General features: G+C 38.0%; 1 protein-coding gene across 1 annotated transcript; it reads right to left on the minus strand.

Annotated features, from left to right (window-relative positions):
* Positions 1-14,959: 14,959 nt before the first annotated feature.
* SPCS3 (signal peptidase complex subunit 3) lies at positions 14,960-22,811 on the minus strand. The gene is made up of 5 exons (XM_040556016.1): positions 22,495-22,811; positions 20,127-20,200; positions 17,358-17,434; positions 15,831-15,946; positions 14,960-15,384 (listed from the first exon to the last, which is right to left on the minus strand). Exons 1-5 carry the CDS (start codon positions 22,635-22,637, stop codon positions 15,252-15,254), a joined length of 543 nt encoding a protein of 180 aa, XP_040411950.1. The 5' UTR covers positions 22,638-22,811; the 3' UTR covers positions 14,960-15,251.
* Positions 22,812-24,354: the final 1,543 nt, after the last annotated feature.

The following is a 24,354-nucleotide window of genomic DNA, read 5'->3' on the forward strand; positions in this document are numbered from 1 at the left end:
CAAAACTGTATGTAAGAGTGCCATCTAGTGACATACTGCAAGGATGTTTTGTGCTGATGTGCTGATAACCTCAGGCACTCTTAAATGAAACCTTGCTCAGTGTGTTAGAGGGTGTTAATAAAAGATTGTTTGAACCATTAACGTAACTTAATAACATAGGAAATTTTATTAATTGTGCCATTGTATAATATTTTTAACTGTGTGATTGGATTTTCTTCATTAGGTCTTCAGAAGTCTCATTGGTACATTGTACTATTGCTAATGAAAAATACCTTTATATCAGTAGGAAATAGAAGCTAGTATTTTCTCCTTTGAAAGAGATTACAACAGGACTATTTGTATGACTAGAGACCATACTGCTAATGCACTGTACAGTTATGTGCCTTTCTACATATTTTCCATTTAAAAGTGAACCTTTTCCTGGTGCATGTCTTAACACGCCACCGCTTCGATCAATACCACTACTTTCAAAACTATGAACATACGACTCTTGAGGCTAAGTGGAAAAGCCAGATCTGAGCCAAAAATGAATGGGCATGGGCTGAAGAAAAGCAACACACCCCCACAGCTGGTTACAGCCTTGTCTTGGGCAGAGGTCAGTCCCACAGGGCAGCTGTGCCACCGTGCCCCAGGCTTGTCATGCTGATGCACTGCAAAACCCCCACAAAGCAGCAAGCAGAAGAAGCTGCTCCAGCTCTGTCCTGCTAAAGCAATAAAAGTGCTGGAGAGTCACAGTCAACTCCAACCTGGCAGTAACCCCGGCATGCTCCCTCCCCTCAGCCTTACAAGCCCAGGGGTATGCACCCCAGCCTGGGCAGATTTCACTGCAGTGCCTCCAGCCACTCTTGTGACAGGTTTATAGCAAATACTCCCATGAATAGAGGACATTTCTAGAGGGCCTGTCATAGTTTACACACATTAATTGGATGACAGCGTTACTGTTTTTTTGTCTGTTAATGAATTATTTGTCCCAAAAAATCTATGAAATACTGCTCTTTGCCAGAAGTTATTTTGTGCATGTGTTGGCAGGGTGGGATGCCCTTTGGCCAAGTTGTTTTCAGGCTTTGGACTCAGCCACTGAAGGTAAACATTTGGTTGAGCTTCCAGCAGTTCAGAAATGACTGAGGTCCAAGGGAAAGATATGCAAACATAACCATGCTGTCAGTCACAAGAACGTAACACTGAGTATCAGAAACTGATAGGCAGACACAAACTGGAACAGAGGAGGTTCCCTCTGAACGCCAGCAAGCACTTCTTTATTGCACAGATGATGAAGCACCGGCACAGGCTGACAGAGGTTGTGAACTCTCCCTCCTTGGAGAGCCTCAAAAGCCACCTGGACATGGTCCTGGGCAACTTGCTCTGGGTGGCCCTGCTTCAACAGGAGGGTTGGACCCAGAGATCCCTTCAACCCCAACTGTTCTGTGATTCCGTGAAGCATGGTTTTAAGCAGACCCAAACTGATTCTCTTTGCATGATGTGAGAGTAGCTATGCTTTACTTGTTCAGAGCAAAATTGTGTTCATCAGTAAATTATTCCCCACCACTTACTGCATGCTACAGGAGCATCTGCTCTTGATCCAAGATGTATTATGTGGAGGAGGCATGTAAGATTTCCTTCCAAGTTTGTCACCTTTGCAGAAGGTCATACTATGTCATATTTCGTCTGGACTTAGCTCTACTGTTGCACTTTCAAAGTACATTATGAACACTACTGATGCCTAGTTGTAGCAGATCTAGTCTTTGTCTTTCCATTTTGTTTTTGACCAAAAAGGCCTTCCTAGTGCTTGTACATGAGAAATGAAAACTCAGCTTTCTAGAACAGGTACAGAAGAGCTGAATATACAGTCCTCCCTCTTTTTTTTTTTCCATATATACATAAACTATAATATTTTCTTATGCCAGTTATTTTGTTCCTTCTTATTTGTAGCAGTTAAAGTTTGGTATGGAGAGGATAAAAACAGTGATTGTTTAACAGGGGTTTAATACGGTGGGAACTGTCAAGGCAGCAGTTCTCATTTCATGGTGAATCTTATTGCTTTGAGACTCTTGATGCTGCACCACTAGCAACTGAATTGTGTCTCTTCTTTTGGGGAAGCAGCTGTTCCCACTTAGCATGGGCAGATGCTCAGCACATAAACCTTTACCTTAAGGAATGGGGTCAGTATGGTTATCAGTAGAGAAATACCACCCAGCTTCAAAGGACAGCCATTTGTGCTCCACCACCCAGATATTTAGGAAAAATATTTTTATTTTGTTTCTTTCATTTAACATTTAACAGGCAGTTAAAAATGCATTGAAAATTGCCTCAAAGCTATTCACAAAAACAGTGGACCATCAAAAAAACAGGTCGAATGATGTTGTCTAGTCTTGTCACTCCACACAGCAATTCTTTATCCATAGTTCAAAGTTGATAAATTTTATTTTCATTCACAAGAAATTAAGTTTCAAGGTGCTTGTGAGGCAGTCACCTATTGCTCCTATATATTTTTTTAAACTCTGAACCATAGTTTTGTCATTTGTAGCTTCTTCTTTGGTCTGAGAGAGATCTATAGAAGAGCAAAGAATAATATCACTGTGTCTTAACTCCAGGAATAGGCTTTAACTATAAAGATTCTTTCATTTGCAACAGATTCTGAATTAAGTTCCAGGGTTAAACTAAAGAGCACTGCCTTAAATATCACCAAACACTTAGTGGGTAGAGAATACAAATGCAAAAATATAATTTATGTACATGTGCACACATTTTTCCCATATTACATATGCCATTATAAATATGCCAAATATTCAGAAATATCACATTAAGATCGAGCCTACCACTGTTTAACATGTAACACCCCGAAAAGTCACTATTAACTTAAACTCTCTCACAACTAAAAGGTGAGAAGCTGCACACTACTGCTGTGTACCTAAATTTAAAATGAAAGGCTTTTATATCCTTCTGTGAATATGGACACTTTTTGAGCTCAGTTGTTTTGTAAAGTGAATGCCTGACATCTGCTGGTAATTATATAAACTGGAGAATGTTGAATCAAACTCTTTAGCCATTAGATGAAGAAAGATGCTTTAGAATATAAACATTATTCAAACAAGAAAAGATTTAAATTATTACAGTCACGATGTATTTTCAAAACTGAACTGCATCTCAACTACTTTTATTTGTTAGACATAAGATAGTGAGTGTCTTAGACTTTCTTACAAACTTTTCCTGCAGGAGTGATCAAATCCAATCCTCAAAAGAAAAGTTTTTCCAACATATTTTTTGTGCACATTACTTCTAATAAATTAGCATAGGCAGTTCTAGTGTTATTGTACTTCTTTGTTTAGACTGAACATTTTTAGAAAGCTAGTTCTACACTGTTCTGTAATATTTCAGTCATGCTATGAAAAAAAATATACTTGCTAACTGAACCAGCAGGACTGCAGGAATGCCCATTAAGATACAGACCTAGAAAAGTCCCTATTGTGACAAAAACTATCAAGTGTGCCTTTATTTAAGCAGGCTTCTTAGAAGCCAGCAAAGACATGGGAGAAAATGAAGGATACTGCAGTAGAAAATGTAACAAAAGAGGACTGTCCCAAGCTGATAAACTGATAAAGTGAAGATTTTCAGTATTTTACCATTTCATGAGAGGGTGAAAAGACACAGTTCTTTTTAAAAAAGATATTGGGACTGCTCTGTGATTTTATGAAGCAACTGTATAACACCATGTCCTGATAAAACATAATTTAGAAACTGTGCATTAAAAGGAGCCAACAGCCAGAAAACAGGAGAAGCAGAAAAACATATAAATGAAAAGGGGAAAGTGTAAAACATTCCATAAATTCTTTAATACTTACAAAAACAAAATGCTGCTTAAAAAAAAAAAGGCTTAAAAAGAGAAAAAAACAGCAAAATTCAGAACTTCCAAATTTAACGACTGACCATTATGGATATCAAATAACAGAACCCTTTCAGCCATGAAAACTGATCTTTCAAAAAGAAAACAAAAAAACATTACTTGTCAAGATTTTTTCTTTCCTTGCAGAAGCATCACCATAAGCCAAATGAAATGAAGAAAATAAATATATATATATTTTTTAAAGAGTAAAATATACTGCCTCTACTCATTTTTATTTTCTCTTTTTGAATGTCTATACCAAAGAAAACAATCCTGTAGAACATCTGCTCGATCTATGTCATAATGTACCATTCTGAAGGCATGCAATGTGAAAGCTATAGTTTGCTACAATTCTGCCAGAAAGACAGCACAAAAGCACCTTGAATTTAATATCAAGTGCATGTAAGTTTTCTGAACTCAAAGCATCTGCAATTCTCTTTAGCAGGAGGAAAAAGGAGGATAACAACCAAAACAAAGAGATGAATTTTAAAATTGTTGAAGAGTAGCAGACCATTGCTTCACAAAAAAAAAGTAAGTCTGTGCTTTCCTGGAGGTGACAAGTCAGTCGTTTATATATGCTATAGCTTCTTAGTAACTTCCAGCCCTTTATTATTATTTTAATTTTGTGATACATTGCATAGAATAGGGCAGACAAATCTTGTTTGAAACTGATTCCCCAGATATATAAGCAGCACCAAAATCACATTGCTAAAATTCTCTTGAGATCTCTTTAAAATATGACACTGAGCTGTAGATAAGCATATGCAGTTATTGGGTCTCAATGAAAGGATAACAGGTCGTTTACTTTTTGGAGAGAAAAAAAAAAGAAAGACGTACCAAAATTCAGATTTTAACTATATGAAGTAACGAGTCTCTCATTAATCCCCAGGTAGCACTGGGGGTTCACACTCCACTGACAGTCCTCAGCTGCTCACCAACCAGATTTGAAAGCCACAATCCTTTTTGTGCAGGCACTGAGATGAAACTCTTATACACCTGCTTAAACAAATATTATCACACACCTTCATCTCTTCTAGCAGAAGAAATAAGTGTTTTCCTCATGATCTGACTCCACCCTCATACATGTTTATGAATGCTAAAGGATGAATCAAATTTCTTGCTCTCCCTTTGCCGCCACAGGTTCAGCAAGTATAGCCAACAATGTGTTAGAGGGCTAAGTCAGCAGAGAAAAAGTCCATGCCGTCTCTGAACCAATTGATGGCCTAACTCTTAGTTGATAACCAATCCACTTACATACGTAAAATAAAGAAAAATAATGTAGAACTTTCATTTACCACTAAAATGTCTGATTCTTTTACAGTACTTAAACATTTCCGTATCCTGATAGGATAACAAGAGCATAAAACAAAAGAAACATAAGTAATGAAATTAATGTGTAGTTGTTATGCCAAGTATCCATGAAAGCATAGATATTCTTCATCTTAGGATACTCACTGACTTTGATGAACACTGATGAGGTCCTACATGAAATTATCTACCTTTAAGGAGTGGCCTACTGCCCATTTTCAAGAAGTCAACAGCTGCTTTTCAAATTTCTCATTGATAAGATAAAAATGGGGAACAGGGAAAAATAATAGGTCTGACTATTCACCAAGTCAAAGAGAATACATATATGCTTTTATGTCACCAAATCTCATTAACTTTTTATATAAATATCCAAATGGAAGGTTTAAGTGCTTGCAAGAACAAAATATGTCTATTTAAAGATAATGAAGAATGTTAAATCTGCAATCCTTTTTACCTCCGAGACTTCAGACATCGCATGGTTTACCATTAATCTGGAATAATGTGGTACAGAGTTCCTTTGCCAGTATTTCTCATTGGTTAAGCTTTTAAAACTTACTTTTTTTTAACAGTAAAAAGGATACTAATGTTTATTTATATAGCAAGGAAATGCATTAAAAATCAGCTTGTAGGAATGCAAATGACATTAAAACCCACAAACATGTTCTATATCTTGGTCAAAGACGTTATTTTTAATTCTAAAGCTAAGCGGCAGCACATTCTTGAAACAGCACAGACTTCTGGTTTTAGACTCTCCAAGTCTGAAAAACATGCTTTGCTTCCTTGCAAAAATAACTTTACACCCTGCCATATAGCTGTTCTACAAATATGGAATAAAAGTGATTATGGACCTTGGCCCAGCATTAAGGGCCTGACTTACTTTCTAGATTTTTTTTTTTTTTTTCAATTTTGACAGAAAGGTGGCAATTCTAGATGCCAGAGCATCAAAGAATGATTGATTAGTATGGCCTTTTCCCAAGACATAGCACTATTTTACTTGGAGCCATTCAGAATTATTATTTCATCCGTCTTCATGGACTTCTAGCAATTATAAGTAATGCATTTCTAAATCCACTGGTGAAACTCCACAATTATGATAGGTATAAACTATTTATTGATCTATGGGAATTTCTGCCTGTACTGAACAAATGGTTTCAGTGACATATGCTAAGTTGCACGTAGCAAATTTCCCAGCCACTTTCGGCTTGAGATCAGAAAGTTCCTTTAAAATATAATTATTGGCAAAAAGCGCTTGAACATCTTTCGAAAGAAGTATTTGTAACACTTCCTACTCAGTCCAGGTCTACTACCGCATTAAGCTGTTCAACTAAAATCCAGTTTCTGATCTGTACTTTAGATTATGCAGACACAATTGCACATGTACTTAAATTGCATGCACTTATGCAATGGGATACCTACAAGCAACAAAATTAAATTAAATATAATAAACTTGCATTAACTGTAAAAAAAAAAAACAAATGTAGCATAATCCTACTGAGCAATAAATTAACAGTTTATCATTAAATATCACAAAGGCTATAAAAATAGCCAGTCATCTCTAAGTCATTCATTTAATCAGTTGCTCAAGACATTAGTGCCTAGATTTCTAATAAAGATTAATTGAGTAGGATGAGGAAAATTAAGGATAAATGCTCAATCACAAGTACTTCATAAAACATCTTATTTTTGTTATCTGATATTACATTCTGTTTTTACATGTGCATAATTTTTTAAATCTAGAAAGCAATAAAACCATCAACATTAGAAGCGTCCTCTTGGCAACCATTCCCCTACCTTTCATTTTTCCCTAGCTATCCCAAACAACAACAAAATAACAGTACTTTAGTTAGAGATTGATTGTAATTTTTTTGTGTTTAGAGCTGTTTCTACCAGCTGTATGCTCCTAAGATTGTATGCAGTAATTAAGACTGCATTCCTGAAGCATTTTACAAAGTTACATCCACTACAAGCATCTGAAGAGTCAATGAATCTCTTGTCTCAGCTCTGGCAACTAAGCCACCAAAATTTTGGGACCCGACTTCAGTTTCAAGAAACTGCTGTCTTACCCTTCATGACAGCCTGCAATTTTAACTTTTGAAACAGAGTTACCTGGAATCCTTGCTCTGTGAACATGAATATACTAGCTGGAGGATCAATTCATATGCTCAGGTCAGTTGGGGTAGTTTCATTTACATTAATAAGATTGTATAAATGCTAACTTGTAACCACACAGTCTTTCCCTCTGAAACCTTTAGATGCATAAACAAATTGCTGCCCTACCATCATGACAAGGAAGACACGGCTTCAACTGGTCTCCCATTGCTACACTCATCTCAGGGTAGAAGTGGGATGCTGGTGCCCACATCAATGGCTTACACAGTGCAATACGGGTAGGGAATGCTGTCTTTATCAAAACCCATGAGAGAAGCACAAAATTTCAGTACGCTCAATGGAACGATTTAATCTATATCATCACTTTTCCCAGAGGTAAGATCCATTAGATAGAAATCATCCCAGATAGATATTGGCATAAGTTATTTCCAGAGAGAGTTCTGGAGAGATACCTTCCTAGAAAACGTGTGATAACTCTGGAAAGTTCTTCTTAATGGGTGAGGGGGAAAGTTAAGACTTTCAAACAAATTCAAACAGATATTTTAAGAAAACACATTCTACCACTGTCTACTCTGAGGAGATGTGACACTTATTTTTCTTCCCACATACAGTGAAGTATTATGTATGTCAAGACCTACAACTCAAGGTACTCTTAAACATTTTGTAAAAATAAAACAAAAACACCCCCCCCCCCCCCCATAAAAAAAAAACCCACACATGAATTCCTGTTCTGCACTTCAAGCTGAGTTAGAATCCATTGTCAAAAAGCACTTAAAGCACTTACAAAGTAACCACCTGTGAGTTTTCTAGAGAAAAACACATAAGATTTATTTAATATGATTTACTAACTACTTTTGCTCTCAGAACAATTACAATTTTCTACTCTTAGCATAATCTCTAAATGCATAATTCCTATTCTATCATCCCTACTGTTAATGAGTAGTGAGTAACACAAGTTTCAGAAGAGGAAAAAAGTCCTTTAAAACACAAAGCCCATTGTAGTCTTCTAGTTCAATAGTGAAACCCTTGTAGTTACTACTTTTGTACTATCTTCCAAAGAGTTTTACACTTATCTTCAGGTATTTTCCCCTTTAATGATCTTTTCCCCATGACTCATTAATATCACAGAAGGCAGGGTCAAAAGTTTTATCTCAGGGTAGCCTGATAGTCTTCACTATTTCTAGGGATGCTACTATGAATAAATACACAAACTCTGTTGTTTTTGATCACCTTTGAAAAGACAAGTTCTGATAAGATACTCTATTTAGGAGACTTGAGAATACAGAGAGTTTACAATGAAGCAAAGTTCATTCGTCATCTGGAAGTGGATCAGAACTTAAGAAGTCAGATACTCCTTATAGGAAACTCAGATGACATATCTGATGAAATCTATAATTTGAAGTAATTTAATAACACTTTTAAGTTTTACAAGTCACTTTACCAATGAATCTTAACATTTACAAATGTAAAATAATTAAGTAAATAAATAGAAATCCTAAAGAGAGAGGAATACCAGCATTGACCATTGTCACATATATGACTAGACTGCAAGCATGAGTGTCCCTCTATGTGTCTCACTATGATTCCAACAACATATAGTAAAAGAAAGAAATTACCTTTCAGAAATAAAGAGGGGGGTGATGGTGGTGAAAAATACACTTAAGCAGCCACAACCAACCTCATCACTGTGGCTTCCCAACCACAGTTAAACTAGTTCCATCTTAATCTTCAATTGCTACCTTACATGAAAAAGCTCTTCTCTCTTCCTGACTTGTCAACTACTTCATTACATCTAATGCAAATCATTCTTAATGAGAAACATTTCTTACAATGAAGTCCCACACTCATTTCCCAATCTTCTATAGCCACATACAAACTACTTTTTCTCATAATAGCTCACATCACTTCACTCTGAAACCTCTCCTGCATGCCAAACCCACCTCCTTCACCCCCAGAACAAACACCCAAGACCACAGCTCCCACTTGAAAAAAAAAAAAAAAAACACACAAAACAACGCCACCTCTCTAACAACAAGAAGAAACCCCTGAGCAAGGTGTCAGATCAAATTAATAAGACCATACCTGTTCTCCCTGTAGCACCACAGAAGCAAAAGCCTACACGTGCTGTCCAAAGCCTGGTTCTGCGAAGGGAGCCCTCATCAATTACCCCTAGGTAATTACACCCAGCAAGCACCTGTGAAGCCAGGTGGTGCAAATATTGCAGGAGGTCGGTCACACACCAGAGACTATTCTAGAAAGGGCTTCATGGTAATTTTGAGATGGTCACTTGCAAAAGCAGTGCTGATATGGCTTCAGAATGCCAGCCTGTCTGTGGAAATAAGTACAGATAATTATTGTAAAACACTTGGAACACTGGATTACTGCTGCAAAATATATGACAATTACTGTTACCAATGTTAAGGACATAATATAAATGTGTCTCAAAATTACAAAAATGCTTGTTCACTCTCACCAGCCTCTAGTGCTGGGAATAAACACACTCTTTCTAATCAATTTCTAACAGTTATGATTTTAAGGAGTATGAGCTATTTTTTCAGTACTGGCAGCCTGGGGCACTGCTAACCAGGGCATGCAGCTGGTTACACACCTGAGAGTTACAGGTGGCTTTGGTGGGCCTCATCAGCATGGAGCCTAGGGGAGTGAGGAAAGGACACGAGGTTAAATGGCACCTTCGACTACTTCTGAGTTTTGAAATTTCTTCTTAATGCTACAGTTGGCTCCATTTTTATTTTTATTTTTTAAATCAAATGTCTTGTAATTCTGGATAACGTTAGACTGATTCAGAGGGTAGTTGTTTTCTGTTGTTGTTGTTGTTCCTTAATACTTTATACGTAGAGGAATTAGAATTTCACTATTTCCTCTATCACCCACTAGATATCAGAAATGCAACAATGTTAGAGTTAGAATTAAAAAAAAAAAAAAAAAAAAGAGAGAAAGAAAAGGATCTAGTTATCCATCCAGGTAAATAAAAACAAATTAATTATTTGTGGATAAACTAAATATTACTTTGTGTAAAAGGACTATTAGTTTGACACTATATTAGGGGGATAAGAAAGCTTAACAATGGTATGCCTACTTTAACGTAACTTCATCTCTCTAAGAAAGTGCAGGTTCACAAAAATGTCAGGAAATGCAGCTGGAAGCACAAATTTCTTCCAAAATGAAGAAGCCAAATAAACTGGAATAGCATCCTTCCAATTCAAAAGATTTTCAAATATTTACTTTTTATGTAGTTTCTGAGACAAATTCAGAATGCAATCGCTCCTCCGAGTTTTGTTATCATTTTTTTTTCATTTTATAGAACTGCTTCTGCAAAACGTCCTTTAAAATCCTTTCTAGAGAGATAATATTTTCTGTATGTAATCCAAAAATAATGCAGGAACTCTGTTTGAATCTGGCTGTTAAACAATTTAACAACCAGCTTTAGCTTCATTGTTCAGAAGGAAGTTATTAAAAAAAGTAAACAATGACTAGTAATTTATATTCTACATGTCCTTCTATTTTCAGTATCTATACTGCGGATCCATAAATAAGACTGTACGTGCAGGGCAGTAGAGGTTTAACTAGATATTCTAAATAGTTATTTTCCTTTCATGCACATAGTGCTTTCCGTTTCATGCTGCATGCTCTAATCGTTAAATAGAAACCCAAGCTACTACAAGAGTTCACTTTTTTTTGGCCTTAGACAAGAACTGTCTCCAGCACCTCAATAAATTGCTATCCGAAATGCATTGGGTGTGGGTTTGGTTTAAATTTCCTACAAAGGGGTTTCAAGCCCTTTCACATTAAGTAAATTGGTTGCTTGGGAATAGATATTTTGTACACATCGCTACATAAACCAGCGTTATTTAGTTAGTAACACAACTAAGAGAACAATCAGCTGCTAGTTGCTTCTTTTTATAAGATGCATCAGAAGAGACAAGATGAACCACAGGCCATTTGTTTCCCTAAAAGAGGGTTCTTTTTAGAAATGGTTTGAGAATTATCACAACAAAATACAGTAGTCATTTGGCTTTTTGAAAGGCCTTAAAGAGACCAACTGAGGAATTCGCGTCCTTACTCCCTGAACCAAGAAGGGAACAGGGAGCATCCTGTTTCTCTTGGTGGCTGAGAAGCCAGGAGCAAGCACTTACAGTGTCATTTAAGTGCTCATCTATGGTGACCTTTCCCTCAGGACAAACCCAAGTTCTTGCCTCTGAGAACTTGAGCATAAACCCAGGAGTGGTGGTTTCTTCTTCAGCCCCAACAAGTGCTTACCTCAAACACTGCAATGACCTAAAAAGGCTAGAAAAGCTGCAGACATCATGCTTGAAGTTACAATTCTGGTATCTCAAAATTCTGCTACCGTCTGCTGGCAGGAATATACCATTTTTCAGAAACAAAGGCAGATTTCTCTCCAATGTTTTCTGACTGTGGGTCCTTGTCTCTGAAGTTAAAACATCTCTTTCATAGACAGCCTTTACATTCATTGGACGAGTGCTGCCAAAGGCATACAGCGATGTGGTTGAATGCCAAGCCACAAGAAATAAGTTTCAGTAAACATTTCAGGAAAATAATTTGTGGATAAACCAACCAACCAACACTTATTTCTCAATTAAAAACAAAACTAAAAGGAAAAAATCCCCCCACTATTTTGCCCAATTATCTTTAAAAAGACTTCTTTTTCTTCTCTATGACTGTATTAAGTTCTCTATAATAGTTTTTTTTTTTTTTTAAACAGATTTTATATCAAAGCATGTTAAAAACAGGATGTATTTCAGAGTGCTGATTATGCTAATCTGTGGAATACAGCACTAGTTCAGAGAAGTAAAATTCATTTAAGCATGGTGGGTACAAATGAAAAATTGTCCTAAAATAGGACTGTAAAAATAGTTTTTATTTTTCACACTTCAAAACCAAAATGTTTGCTTGTTAAAAGACAAAGCAGTTTCTGGATTATTTTTTTTTAAGAGCTCTCTGATTGTTATGTCAACAGCGAATATACCTACTTATAGTCCGAGTAAATAGTCAGTTGGGGATAATTCATCAATATTAAAAGTTCCTTTTTAAAGAGCAAGCTGGTCTCTTCAAGATCAGCCAGCTCTTGGGTCAGCTCCCAGCAAAGGAGGAGACCACTTTCCCTTGCAGCCAAAAGCAGCAAACAAAAGTTAAGTCCTTTCCAGTGGTGGAAATATTGTGAAAGTACCCTGTCACACTACTTTTTACCTTAAATCCAGGAGGTACGCTCATTAGTTCTCCTTTCCTGCTTTGGTTTTGCTTTTTCTGCTTTTCAAAAAGGTGTTATTTTCAGTACGAACACCACTTTCCCTGAAAGTCATAACAGAACACATCACTGTTCATCTGTCCTCATACCCAGGGGTCATCTGTAGTCCCTCTATGGACCAGAAGAAATGAGCCCCACTTAGTAGCTACCCTTTACCTAGAATGTACTATTTGCACTGTGTTATTCGTGGCTCCAACCTCCTCTCTTTTTTTTAAGGTCCCATTGATACCCAAAACTGCATTTTCTGCAGAAATGAATCCTGTAGTAATTGTATGCAAATAGCATCCTAATGTCAGCAGGTGCAATTAGCTGGCTTGTTAATAACAGCAGTATAGCTTCTGCAGCATAAAATTAAAGATGAGATTGCAGAACAACACACCCAACCTCTCTGTTGGATTTTGGTTTGCGTTAGACAGGATCTAAGATCACTCCAGCCATGAACTGAATCCCCTCCAGACTGACAGTGCTCCAAGCCATTCCAGGGTCCCCTACTCCAACAGTAGCTCTGAGGGATGGTATCTGTACCCCAAATCAACAGTACCATACTATGACCTTCAGCAAACTCTCAATATGGAACACTAGAAGAACAGAATTCCACCTAACAGCCTTCCATTTTTTTTTCTTTAGCTAAAAAGCATCACATTTAGCAATCAGCTGCTTTATAAAGCATGACTACAATTGCAGAGTATTAAAATAACCACATAACCCATCTTAAGAAACATATGAAAGTGCTGAACACTTCACTTAATGTCTCCAGTTCAGCAATTTTAAAAAAATGTAAAAATGTCACGGCCCCCTTTAGTCAGGCCTCCCTCCTCCCCCCGGTGGTGAAAAAAAGCACATGGAGAAAAAGAACAAGACCTAATTAGTACAGTTTTAGGGTCAAAGATCAATTATCTCCTTCTAGAGTATTTCATTTCCTTTCTGATGATGGACATTACATCTTTCAGAATGAAATTAATGCTATAGAACAGCAGGTTTAACAAAGACAGCCTCTCCTATGGGAAGTTTCTCCCTACTTGTAGCCGTCTCATCACAGATCACCTTACTGGTAAGAGGCAGCACTTGCATGCAATTTTAGATCCACGTAGCTTGTCTAAATATTGCACACGGTACAAGTCTTTTTGATTTCAGTCTTCCAGTTTCAGCATTGCTTAAAAAGTCAAGCAAACTGAAGTCAACATCCATTTTTCTATCTAGACATAATTCTGTGTTCATCTATTGGTGAACCACTACTTATCGGTGGTCTTTTTTCAGTTTTCAATGTTTTGCATCTATACCTCTAGATGTTTGACACAATGCCCTTCTAATCATTTTTTCATGATTTACAGTAGGGAAAAAAATTCTTCATAGCTTTAATTTCAGATTATTTGCTCTTTTTGAAAATCTCCAACGCCTCCAGAACATTTCCTGTTTGGCAATGAATTAATTTACACCATACATTGTTTGAATATACACATGACATTAGTAACCATGTCAGGAAGGCAATAATGGCAAGTGCTCTTTCTCTTGGATACCTGATGAGCAAGAAACACTATTTGATCAGTATAAACCACCTTTATTGCCAAAAGACAATCCTGATACCCCGTGTCCCGTGTTTTTCTTTCTGTCCTCTCAGCATTTGTGCCCATAGCTGTGGAAGGATGCAGAGCAGGATGTGCATGTAACCAGTGAGAGGCCACAACTGTTGCAGCAGAGGTTCTGCCTGAAACTGCTACTCACTATCTTTCATGGTTGATAAAAGATCAGGTGGGCTTACAGGTACACTTACACTCATATAAGCTAGTAAATCTGCCTAAATTTCTGTTCCCATAGGAAATCTCATATTTCTTAGATGTTTTCCCAGACTGTTTTGGAGAACATCTGTCTTGTTCCTTGCTACGAAGGGCCCCTCTAATATTAGTTGTCCCAGTCCTCTTCAGAACCAGGGTGCTCATTTTTCTTGTTGAGCAGATCCCAATAAAAATTAACAAAAATAAAATGTTCAACTAAAGCTTCTATTTTCCTTATTGACTTAAGCTTATCACACTGAGAAGATTTATTTTTATTCTTCCAATAAGAATAGCTGTATTATCTGTATTATAAAGTTACTAAAATACTTTATAATACAGTATTGCAAATGTGCTACACCAAGACACTCAAAACAAGACCTATAGTCTGACTACAATGATCTATCATTTTTCAAAGTAGCTCTTGGCAGTCCTAGAAAGGGCCAAGGTTACCTCACTGCAACATGCCAAGCATGCATTTAGCAGAAATGTTCTAAAACTGAACTTCCAGGCACCCACAGAAATTTCATTCCAGTCAATGTATTTGAGTTCTATACAGACAAAATAACTATCACAGTACCTCAAAAAAACAGTAAGACTAGTTTCTGGTGTAAAAATGTTTATTTAAAAGAAAGGTAGATTTATACCCAGATGGCCAAGAAAAAAAAAATTCCTCAGTTTCCCCCCCAAAACCATTACTTCATAATTTACCTTTCCTTTCAGTTTCAGCTTCAATGTTTTATTAAAAAAAAATTGAACTTTTATTTCCTTTTCCTATGCTGTTAGACCTGAGGAAATTAAGTACCTTTCACTGGAGGGTGGCATGGGATGTGAGAAGAAATTGCAATAAAATTTATTCACAATATACAAGTATAAAAATATGTTGCTTCAGTATCATAATTTAATAACTTTTTGTTGTTTCATAGGTATCTGGGAAAGGTACAGACACATGTCCTGACCCTGTCACAAGAGGTAGAATGCCGGCATTTGGTACAACATTCCAGGAGAGAGTCAAAGTGACATTCCTGTTTCCCCTGCAAAAGCAACAAAAGAACATCAGCATAAGCACTGAAGTTAACTACTTTAATTAACAAATACTAACATTAATTTATTTGGGATACAAATAGTCTTCCTGGTCCAGAAACAACAGGCTTTTTGATTTTATGTAGTTACTTCATGAAATATTATCTATTTTCTGGATAAGACTCTTTTTGGTTTTATTTTTATTTTTTACTATTATTAAACTCCTTTAGAATTTAGGGCAGCACAGAACCAATTCTACAGACCAACAAGAATATTGGAAGCAGTTTGTTTTCTAGTCTACAGAAGCAGATGACGATCTTGGGATACATGGTATCCCGACACTTAAACTATGAAGACACAGTAGACTGATAGAATATAGTTACAGCAATACAAATACATAAAAAATGCAAAAAAATCAAGATGTCAGGGTTAAAAAAAACAAATAGAATTTACTTACTTGAGACCATTTCCATCATCAAAGAAAAAGTACTTCGACTTCATGTCTTTTAAGAACAGTCTTGGATTATCTCCTCTCAACATGATCTTGTCCCAAAGGACCACTTGGTTCAGAGCCTAAAAAAATTATGATTAAATCAGCAAGGTAACTTATCAGAGCACTTTCAGTCACTGAATTTTCAAGGCATTATCCACCTAAAAACCTTGGAAGTACATTTCCAATTCATACAACTAACTTAATAAAGATGATTGACCGATGGGAAAACTAGTACTACTACACACTGAAGTGCAGCACAATAAACAGAACAACAAAGAACAGCTTGATACAACATGACAATGCTATTTTAAAAAGTCTGAAAATTTCAAAGACTTACAAAGTATGATGGGTGTTCCTTTTCAATTGCAAAACTTGTTTCTAATCTAAGGTGGCATTTAGACTTTGTCTCAAACAAAAGACAAATAGAACTACACTGTCCAGGTACTTAACATTCTTACTGACTTTAATGGAAAAAATCTCTGCATGAATTGCAAACATAATTCAAAGAGTTGTATCAACACATTAAAAGATGGATCCACATTCTGAAGTATTTGAAATACTGCTCTTCTAAGTAGTCGCATAGTAAGAATGATACACGGGTATCCTTACAGTCTTGTTTAGCGCCATACAGCCCAATTTAGACAAAATACTTCTCAGTATTTATGAGAACTGGTGATTTAAGTTAAAAAAACAAAACAAAACACAACCAAAACTAAAAGATGAAGCAAAACAATGAAGTTCCAGTCTCTAATAAAAATACCTAAAAACCCACCAGCATTTATAAAACAACTAGCATATTTAAAAAAAAAAAAAAAAGATAATGTAAAAATAGTTTTATGTGGCCAGATAAAAAAGCCTTCACTATATCCTTTCAATATAACTACACTAGATTAAACCAGCGTTCAGTGTTACCATATGGTAGTTGATTAAAGTTAACTTCCATAGGCTGTTCCACACAGTTCCTTTCAGACCAGTGGAAAAAATCTATCCAAAGTGAAGTACCAGTAGCAACCAATTTAAAGGATGAAACAAGACCAATTATTTTGAGAAATCGGATGAGATAACAAATGAGGCTACAGTAGCTGATCTGGGCAAACATTTATGTAACCAAAGAACAGAAGACTCACTACATCTGGCCAAACCAAAGGCCCCTATATCTCTAACAGCAGTCAACTGCAAAGTTAGGGAAAAGTAAAACAGACAGCACAAACAGGTGAAAATGCCACAGTCCACCATTCTAAGTGAACAGCGAGGCAGGTGTTACATTTTTCACTGTTTGCTAGACACATAGCAAGTTAAGTTTCATCAGCTTTTGAACTTCCAACCCTGCAGCTAAACCGTCAAGAAAATAATAACCATAAACGCCAGTGAAAACAGTCCAAGCCAGCAGGAAATACTGGTGCCTTAACTCTTCCCAGCAGAACTTCAGAATGTTAAAAATAGTTGCAGTACAAAATGGGTAGTAACTTCAACTTTCTTTTTCATACTTACATTGTTTTTTGTTGAATATTCTGCAGACAAATATAGAAACAATTGTTTAACATTCCAGTCAAATATACTCTGCAGATGTATGCACGTTAAGGAAAACACCATATTGTACTTTCATAATCTTGTTTTATTTTTACTAGATCTAACTAGACTATGATAATTACAGTGAGTTCTTACATTTCAACATACCTCATCTTATTTGTAAATTGGAACATTTCCAGAAGTTCTAACATATACTTCCATCACTTTAATGCGATAGGGTTCATTAATCAGACAAAAAAAAAAAAAAAACCTAACAGCTATTTCCTCTAATGATTTAAGAGTTCCATATTTAACATTACAAATCAGTAACTATAATCTATTGCTAGTTATAAAATCTTAAAAAAATCTATTGTAAAATCTTAAATATAATATGCAAGACAGGATTTTTCAGCAAATACCTTCAAAACTATTATTTATACTATCAAAGAACACTGGTATCCAACTGTGGTTCAAGATATAATAGCATTAACCAAACAAAATTCACAGAGTGTAGAGAACTCAAAGAGCCGATAACATTAGAGAAGTCAGTAGATCGGAATCTATCATATTGCAAGGGACATCGGGAATTATCAAATTACCTACCTACTACAAAGTCAGTTTATTAGACTGTAACAAAACTCTACCCAGATTTTGATTGATGGTAAAGAACTGACAACTGCCATTTGAGACCATCAGTATAATAAAGCTGATATTCTGAATACTTGTCTGTTGTTTATTTAGCAATAAAACACACCGTGTGTGACTGCTGATACCTCTTAATTGACAATAAAGATCAACTGTAACCTTCTATTCCTCCAACCTACAAAGATGTCATCTTTTTTATTCTATTCTCCAGTATCCAGAACAGATCTCCAGTATTCTCCAGTTATCCAGAACACTTTTTTTTTTCAGTCACCCCAAGTCTGAATCATGTTTTTAAGCCTCTAATTCAACAAAAGGCAAGAAATGAAAGAATGACATAATTAAGTGCTGTTTCCACAAGTATAGCTGGAGCTATTTCACTTGAATATTTTAGTCATCTACTCAAAACAATAAACAAGATTAAGGAATCCCATATGAGAGATCTCCAGAATAATTGCTAAAGGGAGCCATGTATTTATTAAGCACACCCAAGAGAGCTTTTGAGAATCGTCTCCTCCCCTTTCCTTTCCCTAGGTTTTTCTTCTAACAGTCATTTTATTTAATTCTCACTAGGACTAACAACTCGCGTCCATTAGTTAAGACAGCCAATGCACCAATATCTTTTTACAGATTTCATCCAAAGAAAACTATCAGAAAGTTGTATTTTACAACTCTACACACTGGAAAATTTATTTACACCAAGCATGAAAGATTAATTCAGGATTTTTATAATTAAATTTAGAACTACTTCTACCATTAAACAAAATTAATAAAACATGAAATCTTTAACATCCACACACTGCAGACTAATCCTTGAATAGTAACATTTCTTCCAGAGGTCCTGTTCTGACTCGCCCTGTTCCGTTCCAAAATATGCTGTTTACTATTTATTTCATCAACTTTAGAATAATTTCAGTCTCTGGTTTTAATACCTATAAGAATTTCAGAGAAAAAAAACTCATTGTAAGGAGTTCTCCTCTCCTGCTTCCAGATGATAAAACTAATCCCTCTCACTGCCATGCAACAAATACCTACAAAAATCTGATTAACCTGTTTATCCAGCTTTCACGTTCATTCAGGAATTGTATTTGTTTCAGTTGCTTACACAGTGTATCATTCTCCAAAACAAGGAAACTGAAGCACAGAGGAAACCTATGTCCTGTCTAACACAGTGACAAAAAACAGCAGATGGGAAAAAATCCCAGGAATCTCTTGAAGCCCAGATTCAAAGCAAGGCTTAGTGTAATCACCTGAGGTAAAGCATGATGCCTTATATTCGGTACTGATTTCTGCAGAAAAAGAGTATTTTAATACCAAGATCCTAAATCCTAAGAATGATTCCCTTCTACCTTCAAAAAACCTACCCCAAACAAAAACAAAGAACGCCCACGAACCACTCTCTCTTCCCAATAAAAGCAGACTAACAGGGAAGTCAAGAAGGAAAACACAAAACGAAAAGTTGCCCAAAGGTATCAGTAATGAGAAAGAGGTCAAAAATTAATGTGGTAAGTTTTGTAGTACCTCATACGCTTCCCAGTGAATTTCACATTACTAAACAATAAAGATTTGACAGTTTAACATCTAAGAAAGTAAAGGAATGCAATGTCTTTTTAGAGGAAGACAGGTCCTTGTATACAACTATTACGTGGCCAGAATTTTAAAAGCTTCACAGCAAGTTTGAAAGTTGCACTGGAGTTCCTAGATTCTGTATGACAGTCCAAACCATGTGTTATGTAAACCCTCCAATTAATTCACACCTCAAACCACCAATACAACCGTCACTTAACGCTAATAATGTCCTGGCATTAAAATGCACTTCCCATTATTAGATGCACTGCACTTCCCTACAGAACCTTATTTTAAAAGTAGGTATAAAAAAGGAGAGAAAACATCTCACCCAGTGTCATTTACATAACAACTATTCCAGGTTCTATTTTCATGCCCTAACTATGTAAAATACTATTTTTCGCTGCTTTAAACTTAGATTTTAAGACAAATTGCTGGTTTTCCTCAAGTCCTGAATATCTGAAGATTATAAGGTAACAAAAATAAATGTCAACATGTTCTCAATTCAAAATGTTCTCAAACCACTTTTTCCATTAAGGATATCTGCAGTAATGTCAAACGTGACGAATCCCAGATCACTTCTTTCTCTAGGTCCAGTGAAATCTTCCACATTTTTGCTAAGATAAAACAAAACACAAGATTATCTTTTCTCATTATTTCTCTCTCACACTTTACATAAATCATTATTCTTATTGCATACTTCCCTCATGCATTTCCAGTACTTTCTTTTAAATATATTTGTTTAAAATATAACCACATTATAAAATAAAGCCTGCCTTCCAGAAGGTTTGGAGACCCAGTCTCAAATGACAAGCCTTGCCCCCAGAGAATTCAATGTAATTTATACAAATGGCCTATAGGTGGTTTTTTTTGCCTGTTAATAAAGACCTGCGTTTGTCTGTACCTCAACCACACTACATCTCATTTTTAGCAAAGCATGCGTTACCCATCCCAAGCTATATAAATCTGATTGGAAAACTAGCAGCATAGCTGTCTGCTGGCAACCATTTTCAACAATATTTATTGACTTTACATAAAAAGCCTCTAGTGCTCAGTCTCATACAAGACACTCCAAAGGTTCTGATAAACCCTCGTTTATGTTTGCAGTTCTCACAACTTACAGAAATTCTCCTTGGCATCTATAGTCATTAAGGAGCAGTAGAAAGAAAATGTTTACTTTTCTCTACATTGCGAAAACCATACTGTTTTGGAACCTTACTACAAATCTGCTGTTTGAGAAATATCTGACATTGCCACAGTAAACTGCATTAAAAAAATGAAACCAGAAAATAACAGAGGCTCATCAGATATTTTCATATTATCAAAGTTTATCAGTTTACCAAACTCACCGTCTATGACAAGAATACCATAAGCAGGCTGGCAATGAACTATGAACCCTAATTCCTCATGTAACAAAGGTATCAGTAATTATGAACTTATCAATTGCATTTATTCCACTGTGAAAATTAGTAAAATATAATTTCATGAAAATTACATTTAGTAATCTCAGAGGGGAAAAAAAAACGGTTACCAGTGAAAAAACTTTTGGAAATAGCAGTCAAGAAAAATACCACCAAAACTGACCATTTTAAGACTTGGTAGGCACTTCCAACCCTTTACAAAAATCAACACCTTTGTAAGTATTAAGCCGTAAACTGGGGGCATGCAGAACTTCTTACAAGTTCAAGAAAAACAGCTTCTTTTCATTAATATCAGATCTGCGCATCACTGAAGGGACTGGCAGTATAAATTTCATCCAGATTAGGTATTAGTATGCTACCTCACATCTGTCAAGCTCACCAGAACACTCTCTTTTCATGCCAGTTTTTGGCTGTTTGCAACCCTCAATCCACTATAAGTATGGGTTTGTTTCCTTGAGGTATTAAACCAATCCAAAAAGTGACTGCAGTTCCTACTCTTTAATTGGGTTCATCTTGCCTTTCAAAGGCTGCTGCCAGCCATCCGCTCCTGCCACTTGCCTTGGGGTGGCTCCAAACCTCCATCAGCTGCTTTAACTCACTAACCAAAACCAAACCTGGTAAGAAAACAAACCTACATTTTGTCTCTACAGTGAGTAAGAGCAGCTCAGAAAGGTGTCCATCGCACCCTATTCTCATGTCCCATCTGGTAAGGGACCACGCCACCAGAAACCCGAGTTGAGGCCTTCAGTTTTTAGCGGCGGGAGCGCAACTGCTTGTGAAACTGCAGTCCCACGCTTAACTTGATGCAAGCTTCCTGTGACAAAGTTTCCTTTGAAAAAAAAATAATGAAAAAGACAGTTCCGCTGGCACAAGTTTGCCTTGTGTCATGTGGGCAAGGCGCTTTCGATGCCGTGTTATATATTCCACACCTGGTAGGTTTCACAGGAAGACAAGCCACCCGGGTCAGCCTAATGCTCCACAACTCGCCCACACCCCATAAAAAAAAAGGGAAAATATGTTACTAAAAGGAGCATCTGCGGGAACTAGTAATTTAAAATGTATACATATATGTTAATTCCGGTGCAATGAACTCCCCTCAGCCCACAGAGCCTTCCCGGCATACACCCGGCCCCCTGTGTAAGCCACGGCCCTGCCTGAAGGTACCCGCAGGCTGCCGGTGGTCGCCCCTAGGCGCAGCCCGACCCCGGCCGCCCACCCCGGGCCCCGCCCGCCACTTGGGGCCCCGGCCCCCCGCGAGCTCCGCCCGGGCCGGGAGGCGGGGGACGCCGTCGTGGGGCTCCCTCATTGGCCGCGGCAGGGGGCAGCGGGCAGGAAGCGGGGCTGCTCCCACGGCCCGGCGTTAACGGCGAGGGGGAGAGAGGGGCGCGGGCAGGCCCCGCAGCCGGCTGTTACCACCCCCCGGCCGTTACCGTGCCCTGGCCGTTACCACCCCCCCCCGCCGTTACCGGCCCCTCGCCCCCCGCACTCACAGCGTGACTCGGGAGATAGCGATGCTGACGGGCACGCTGCGCTCCTTGAAGGCGGTGGTGATGAAGCAGCCGAAGGTGAGAGCCGCCATCACGCTCAGCGAGAAGGCGAAGAGCGAGTTGGCCCGGGACAGCACCGTGTTCATCTCCCCGCTCGGCTCGGCCCGCCGGGCTCTAGCCGCTGCTCGGGCGCGGGATGTGAGCGGGGCGGGGGGCTAGGGTGAGGGGGTAGCTCAGCCGGCCTGGGACGAGGCGGACGGCGACGGCGCCTTTGCCTTGGGCCGCGGTGAAGGGGCGCGCGGCCGGCACGGAGAGGCGCGGCCCCGCCGAGAGCACGCCCCGCCGGCTGGCACCGCCCCGCGCCTCGGCTCGCCCCGCCCTCCTCGCCCGCGCGCCTGCGCTCGCGCCCGCGGTGGGAATGGCGCCGCGCGCAGCCGCTGGGGTACCCTCACACGGTTCTGTCACAGTCGGGTCCTCACAGGGCTCTGGCGTTTTATTTTAAGGCAATTTTATTTTAATAAAATGGAAATAACACGAAGTGAAGCTTGATTTTTTTTCACTTGCTGTCTATCTTGCTCAATCTGGCACTTCACCTTGCTATGCGTTAACTGTTTCCTACAGTATTCCTATTACTTGCCACTTGATTGCACACGTTAGTATATAAACCATCTTACCATTAGAATTTTTTCTCTTTACCAAAGGGCTCAGTAGTCCCACACATTAGCCTTCCACCCTGCTCTCGTGAGTGGGTTGACATTTCGCTTTGAAATGTCTAGCATTTGTGCTAGCAAAAATGAGCTTATGTAGTGGGGTGGCTTCTGGCTCATCATCCCAGGCCCCACCTGGGTTCCCAGTCCTGTGCCATGGACATGAGAGGTTACAAGGCTGAGAACTGGGAAGACGGAGGGTGTACTCCAGCTGACGTCATTTTCTCTCCCTTTCCTTCTAGTTTTGTACTGTAAGCCTAGGTGAGAAATGTTTCTAAGAGAGCCTGTACAACAGCATCTGTGTATTTAACTGTATGAAGTAGACCAGGCTTGATTAACACAAATTCCTCAGGGTGGACAACAGGTGTCAGCAGTGGTTCACTTCTGTTTCAGTTCCCACACTGCAAGTCCAGCACTATCAATGCAAGGAGTAGGCACAGGAGCTAAGATACAGGGGTCTAAAAAGGTGCAAGGCCTCATGGTGCCTAAAAGCATGGACTGCCAGGCTGTTCTGAAATAAGTATATATTACAGTGCTGTTTCTTTCCCTCCCCTGTAACTGGCCATGAGTCAGGTTTGAGATCCAGGGAAGAAATAAAATCTTTGCAGATAAAAGTAGGGGATAGAAGGAAAAAAAAAAAAAAGATAGTACTAATGCTGTGTGTTTCTACCCAGCTGAAATATCTGTTGCACATCTCTGTTTAGCTCTGTTCTTAACTTTAGGATGTGAAGGAATCTGTGAGGACGTGCTGTTGGTTTCTGTGTGTCCCGTGCGTTTGCCATACTGAAATCAGTTGCAGGCCTAAACAGGATGGGCTCTTTAGCAGTGTGCCGATGATAAACTTTTTGCTGGTTTGCAGTTGGTAATTCTGTGTGTTTCTCACATTCAAGAAGAGCTCGAGGAACACAGAGACTTCCTTGTATAAAGGTTTTTAAGTCACTATTGTTTTATATTTTGATTTGCTATTCAAAACATAAGGTTGGTAGGTAAAGGTTTTTGATCTATGGTCTAAAGTAAAGCGTTACTGAAACCTTGGATAACTGTTACTGGAAAGTGGGTACTTTCCACAAGGGTATTTGAAGACTTAGAAGCAAAAAGGAAATTTTTACTGCAAACTGGGGAAACTAAACATTTCAGAAGTAACATAATCTCTGCT

This window comes from Cygnus olor, chromosome 4 (genome assembly GCF_009769625.2).
Source record: "Cygnus olor isolate bCygOlo1 chromosome 4, bCygOlo1.pri.v2, whole genome shotgun sequence".
NCBI lineage: Eukaryota > Metazoa > Chordata > Aves > Anseriformes > Anatidae > Cygnus > Cygnus olor.

Coding starts and splice junctions, on each gene's coding strand:
- SPCS3 (XM_040556016.1), bottom strand. CDS start 22,637: ATGAACACGGTGCTGTCCCGGGCCAACTCGCTCTTCGCCTTCTCGCTG. Junction 20,201..22,494: donor GCTATCTCCCGAGTCACGCT/GTGAGTGCGGGG, acceptor GTTTTATCTTAG/CAAAAATGTGGAAGATTTCA. Junction 15,947..17,357: donor AATATTCAACAAAAAACAAT/GTAAGTATGAAA, acceptor TAATTTTTTTAG/GCTCTGAACCAAGTGGTCCT.